The 6,000-nt window shown below is 41.9% G+C and overlaps 1 protein-coding gene across 18 annotated transcripts in view; it reads left to right on the top strand.

Moving 5' to 3' along the window:
* Window positions 1–204: 204 nt before the first annotated feature.
* The window catches only part of ZC3H14 (zinc finger CCCH-type containing 14), a 46,566-nt gene continuing 40,770 nt past the window's right edge, over window positions 205–6,000 (top strand). For 6 of the 18 annotated variants that reach the window (XM_048219847.2, XM_048219845.2, XM_026515489.4 and 3 more), the window contains exons 1-2: window positions 209–404; window positions 859–901. In XM_048219847.2, coding sequence (XP_048075804.1) covers window positions 369–404; window positions 859–901 — 79 coding nt within the window. In that variant the 5' untranslated portion in view covers window positions 209–368. Of the gene's footprint in view, window positions 405–858; window positions 902–6,000 lie in introns of all 18 variants that reach the window. The other 12 variants (XM_044389995.3, XM_044389992.3, XM_044389991.3 and 9 more) reach the window with 5 other exon arrangements.

Below are 6,000 nucleotides of genomic sequence, written 5' to 3'. Positions count from 1 at the left end.
TTTAATTCCCCCTTGTTTTCCAAAGAGGGTATAATGAGTAAGTGGGGGCGAGGAAAAGGGAGAGCTCTCCAGGCGAGAGGAGGGGCCGCTTGAAACCGAGGGCATCCTCCCGCCGCTGCTCTCCTTGCCGCCAGCAGAGGTCGCCCGAGTACAGACTCCGCGGGCCCAGGTGCGCGCAGGCGCAAGCGCAGGCGCGCTCGACTCTGCTCGCCCTGGCGCACCGGGCCGGTGGGGGCGGGTCACGTAGATCGCGCGGCCGCGAGCGGCGCTGGCGGCTGCGGCGGCGGAGCTGCGGGCCGGGAGTCGGCGCGGGGCTCTGGATAAGCGAAGCGCCGCGCAGTGCTGAGCCCGCCGCCCGCCGGGGAGCCATGGAAATCGGCACCGAGATCAGCCGCAAGATCCGGGTGAGGCCCGCGTCGGGCGGGGGCGGGAAGCCGGGCCTCAGCGGGCGGGCGCGCGGTTGTCAGGAGTAACGGGGACTGTGGGCCCGGCCTGGACGCCGCGGCCTAGTCGCCTCCGGGGACTCTCGGCGAGCCGCGGGGTCGACGAACGGCGTTTCCACGGCCTGGGCCGCCTCGGGCAGACTGGCCTCAGAGAGCGCGGCGGGCGAGCGCGGTCGCGGCTGGAGAAAGCTGGCGGCCGCGGAAGGAGGCGTGGAGCGCCGGGCGAGAGGCACGCTCGGCCGCGGCTGGAGGGGCGCCGCGGGGACGAGGGGAGGGGGCCCAGGCGCCTCCCCGCCCCCACCTGGGCGTCGTGGGGGCGGGAGTTGCGCCAGCTGCCGAGTTGCCTCTGCGTTACGGAGCCGGGCGGTTTTCCGCCTTTCTCACACGCACGTTTGTCTTTCTCTTCTTCCTTCAGAGTGCCATTAAGGGGAAATTGCAAGAATTAGGAGCTTATGTTGGTAAGTTTTGTTGTTGTCAGCGTAACAGAATTTAGATTTTGCTGCTAATTGAATTTTAGTGAATGCATTTTTTTCTCTTCGTACTTTGGAGAGACCCCGTTTTACTTTCAAATTTACTTTTTCTTTTTTACCGTTTTTTCTTGAAAGCTCTATATGCAACCTTGACCCCCGACCCCCGCCATCGCTTTTTAATATGGCCCTTTTAAGATTGTTTAGCCTCCTCTGTTGAGGCTCTTTCCTAATTTCCATGTTTATCTGATTTTTACTGTTTTTCCTATTCTCTTTGCTTTCCTCTTGATCTTCTTGTTTCAGAACTGTTATTTTGCATGTGAATGTTTTCTGGCATTTGCCCCTGTCGCGGTTCAGTGAGTTTTATTTTCAGATCTCTTTCTTTTTTCCTGTCCCTTTTTCTCTTTAACACCCACAGTAATGTGTTTCTTTTTATGCTTTTATGATTTATAATTTGATCGTTTACTTTGGGTCAGGCTCGGTTCTTAACCATTGTCTGTGTGTTAGGTCATGATAATATCCAGGAGAACACTGGAAGGTAAGTGGTAATACCCCTTCTTGTACAAGTAAGGAAACTGAGGCTTTGAGTGCTTACTTGACCAATGCTTCATGGATTGAGTTTTGGGTTTGGCTCCAAAGCAGGTGCCTTCTATAAAAATAACAGCTACCATTTACGAAGGTGGTTCTCAAGGTGTGAGAGATGCTGAGGGTCTCTGAAGTCAAAACTATTTTCATATGAATATTGAAAGGGTGCTTGCCATTTTTACTGTGCTGACATTTGGATTGTGTAAAAGCAATGGTGAGTTAAACTGGTGGTACCTTGTGCTGAATGGAGATCTCACACCAAACTCTATGAGAAATCCTATCACCCTTCCGCTGGGAATTTTTTTAAAAAGCCAGTTTCACTTTTTTTTTTTAAGGATTTTATTTATTTATTTGACAGAGATAGAGACAGCCAGCGGGAGAGGGAACACAAGCAGGAGGAGTGGGGGAGGAAGAAGCAGGCTTCCAGCGGAGGAGTCTGATGTGGGGCTTGATCCCAGAACGCTGGGATCATGCCCTGAGCCGAAGGCAGACACTTAACGACTGAGCCACCCAGGCGCCCCAAAAAAGCCAATTTCACTTAATATAATTAGTGAAGCAGTACAAATATTTAAGTCTTGGCCTTTGACTACATCTTTTAAATCTGTGATGTGAGAAAATAGCAATTACTCATGAAGTACTTCTGTCTTAAAACAGGTTGGTTTGTCTGAAGGGAAACTATTTGTGTGATTGAGTTAGCCACCATTTTCATGGCACATTATTTTTATCTCTTAACACTGACAGGCTAGGCACACACTTGGATATTTGGCAGACATTTTCTTGAAAGTGGACAGAGGAAAAGAACTGATACACTTTGTTACCAACGACAAAATTTGAGCTTTGAGATGAAAATTAGAAGTTTGAAATTTAGTGTCTGCTTTCATGAACTTGAAAACTTTCCAGTACTTAAATGAATTTCTTGATGATGATATTAACAGATGATTCTTTTGTATCTTGTAATGAATTGTATCAACATGTCAGTGATTTATATAGCTCCCTGAACCAGTATTTTTTTCAAATGATCAACGTGTGATGTTACCAAATTGTGTAAGGGAAAAGGATTCATTAAAAGTGGAGGATGATCAATGGATTTTAATGTAACAAGGCACAAAAAGGCGATTGATAGAATTTTAGTTTCCATATTGCTGCTAACCTTTAAGAAACTACCACTTGTTGAGTTTTGGTGTAGTATCACAGAAGAATATCCACACTACCTAAAAAAGGTTTTTAAATTCAGTTGACCCCTGAACAACTTAGGAGTTAGGGCTGCTGGACATTCCCTCTCCTGGCACAGTTGAAAATATGAGTATAACTTTTGACTCCCCTCCAAATTAACCTGCTAATAGCCTACTGTTGATCAGAAGTGTTGCTGGTAACATAAACAGTCTGTTAACACATATTTTGTATGTTACATGTATTCTATACTGTAGTTTTAATGTAAGCTAGAGAAAAGAAAATATCACTAAAGTCATAAGGGAAGAGAACATACATTTCTGATACATGTATCAAAAAAAAAAAATCCAGGTATAATTGGACCCAGTCAATTCAAATTTATGTTTGAGAGTCAGCTATACTTTCTTTTCCAACTGTATTTGTGAGGCCAGATTTTCTTCATATTCTTCAATTAGAGCAACATATCATAACAGGTTAAATGCAGAAGCAGAAATTGAGTCCAGCTGTCTTTTTAAAAACCAGATATTAAGAAATTGATAAAAATACAACTTTACATTTTTTGGAAAACTTATTTTTTATAAAAACAATTATGTCATAAATGAGTTTATTAACATGATAGGTATGTTATTTTAAGTAAGACTTTTAAATTCTCCATTTTTCTATATGGTAATTATCAATAGTTGTTCACATAAATAAAAGTTCTCTGGGGTCATCAATATTTTTTAAGATTTTATTTATTTATTTTGAGAGAGAGTAAGCTTGTGTGAGCTGGGGAAGGAGCAGAGGCAGGAAAGAATCCCAAGCATTCAGCATGGAGTCTGATAAGGGGGCTTGATCTAAGGACCCCGAGATCATGACCTGAGCCGAAATTGAGTCGGAAGCTTAATTGACCCACCTGCCCTGGGTCATCAGTAACTTTTAAAAGCATAAAGCGAACCTGAGAATTCTCAAACAAGTTTGAGAATTACTAATTTAGCACACGCTGGGCACACTTAATAAATTACTTGTCAAGATTGTTCTAAGTCTTTAACAGGTAAGAAAATTGAGGCTCAGAGGTAAAGATGAAGCTGAACCAGAATTGATTTATTTTTTTATTTGTTCACTTAATGGATACCAGCTGTGTCAGGAACTTGTTTTGGTTCAAAAAGAGATCTACAGAAAACCTCTAGTGTAAACTTCCTTAGTTCTAGCACATGAAAACACAGACACATGTTAAGAGTCTAAGTTCAACCTTACTGATGATTTCTGTCATTTCTCAAAAATCTCAAACCAAGGGTTTTGAGCCTATTAAAAACCTGGTTTATAAGATTTATGTTCAATATGAAATATAATAACAGTAAAAATATAGTTTTAAAAGTAAAAATAGTTTTATTTTTAGAATATTTTCATATAGTTCCATTTGTTCACGAATGCAGTGCTAAGTGGGAATGGCAGGTAGTATTACTTCTTTTACAACTAAAAAAATGGAGGGGTGCCTGGGTGGCTCAGTCAGTTAATCGTCTGGCTTTGGCTCAGGTCATGATTCAAGGGTCCTGAGATTGAGCCCAGTGTCAGGCTCCCTGCTCAGTGGGAAGCCTGCTTCTCCCTCTCCCTGCCGCTCCCCCTGCTTGTGAGTGCACTTGCACACTCGCTCTCTGTCAAATAAATAAAAGTAAACACACACACAAAATGGAGTCTTGGGAGTAGCAGAGCTGGTCAGTAGCAGATTTAAGACCAAAGAACTCAGTTCTTCTCTGTCCTTGATGGTAACAAAGGCATAGGAGTCACTCCTGTGTGCTCCTCTAGAACTCCTCTGAAATCTGTTCCAGTGATCCACACATTAGCATGGCTTCCAACTTGTGCCTGTTTCTTGACTGGACATTTTTTGAAGGTGGAGACTTAGTATTTGTGATGTCCCAGTGGCCTATCAGAGAGTCTGATTTTTTTTCTTAAGGTAACGTTGTTTAAGTAGAAAAACAGAGGTTACAATTAACTCTGTTTGAAATAAAACTATATATTATGAATTTAGGTTTACAATTAGCTACCTAATTGCATGTTTATACATCATTGCTCTTCTGGAAAGGATGATTTTCTAATCCCTTTCTCTGTGTAAGAAAGAGTTCTGGAAACCTTTAAAGTTATGGAAGCAATAATTATTTAATAAATATTTGAGTATCTATTTTCAAAGTATTGGGTGGGAAACAAGTAAACAACTCATCAGAGTGATAACTTCTCATTTGTGTGTTCTTTTTTAAATGGAGTACTTCAGTGGGAAGGCAATTATGGTTCAGAGCAGTCTTTCATTCACATGTTATTTTTTATTTAAAAATTCTTTTTGAGTATAGTTGACAATTTCATTCACATTTTAGAGCCCTGACCTTGCATAAACCTCCAAAACACTCACTTTTCCCCCCAGTATAGATATCAAATAAATTTGAGAAATCTGAATTCTATGGAAATGTATTGTGAACACATTAATTTTTATTAGATTCTTATTTTCTGTTCTGTGTACTGAGAAAACAGTATATGAATTTCCAATGGCTTTGTTGAGATATAATTGGTATATTAATACTGGTATATTAAACTGTGCGTATTTAAAGTGTATAATTTGGTAAGTCTTGATGAATACACACAGTGATCAGGCTAAGGAACGTATTCATTACTCCCAGAAGTTCCCTGGGGCTCCTTTTATCCCTCCTTCCCACCTTTCCTTGCCTTGACCCTGTACTGGAGCAGCCACTGATTTCACATAGAATGTTAGAAAATGCAAGTTAATAGGAAAACACATTTTCTTCCTTCCTCTCTCCTTCCTTCCTCCTTTTTTTTTTTTTTTTTAAGTTTTTATTTATTTATTTGGCAGCATGTGCACCAGCAGGGTGAGTGGCAGGCAGAGGCAGAGGGAAAAGCAGGCTCCTTGCTGAGCAGGGAGCCCGATGCAGGACTCGGTCCCAGAACCCTGGGATTGTGACCTGAGCTGAAGGCAGACACTTAACCAACTGAGCCACCCAGGCACCCAGGAAAGCACATTTTCATCATTGATATTGTGAGGAAGAAAATATGTGAAGGCTGGCAAAGCTTCTAACTTTTTTTGTTGAGCTTTCCTGGGTTACCAATGATAGTCCATAGTAGGTAGGTACACATTGCATAAACAAGCTACCAGGCATATTTACTACAATTGCCAGAAACAGTGGGAACCTTTTGATACTCTACAAAGAAAATAAATGAATGGCTTCTTGTTCTCACATATTGCCTCACATCATATTGCATGATTTCATTAAATATTCAGATTTCTCCAACAAAACAAAAAGCCTACTAAATGGGAGAAGATATCTGCAAATGATACATCTTATAAGGGA

This window comes from Ursus arctos, unplaced genomic scaffold (genome assembly GCF_023065955.2).
Source record: "Ursus arctos isolate Adak ecotype North America unplaced genomic scaffold, UrsArc2.0 scaffold_25, whole genome shotgun sequence".
In the NCBI taxonomy this organism is placed as follows: domain Eukaryota; kingdom Metazoa; phylum Chordata; class Mammalia; order Carnivora; family Ursidae; genus Ursus; species Ursus arctos.
Note: the sequence above shows the minus strand (reverse complement) of the source record. Positions and strands in the feature narration are given on the sequence as shown.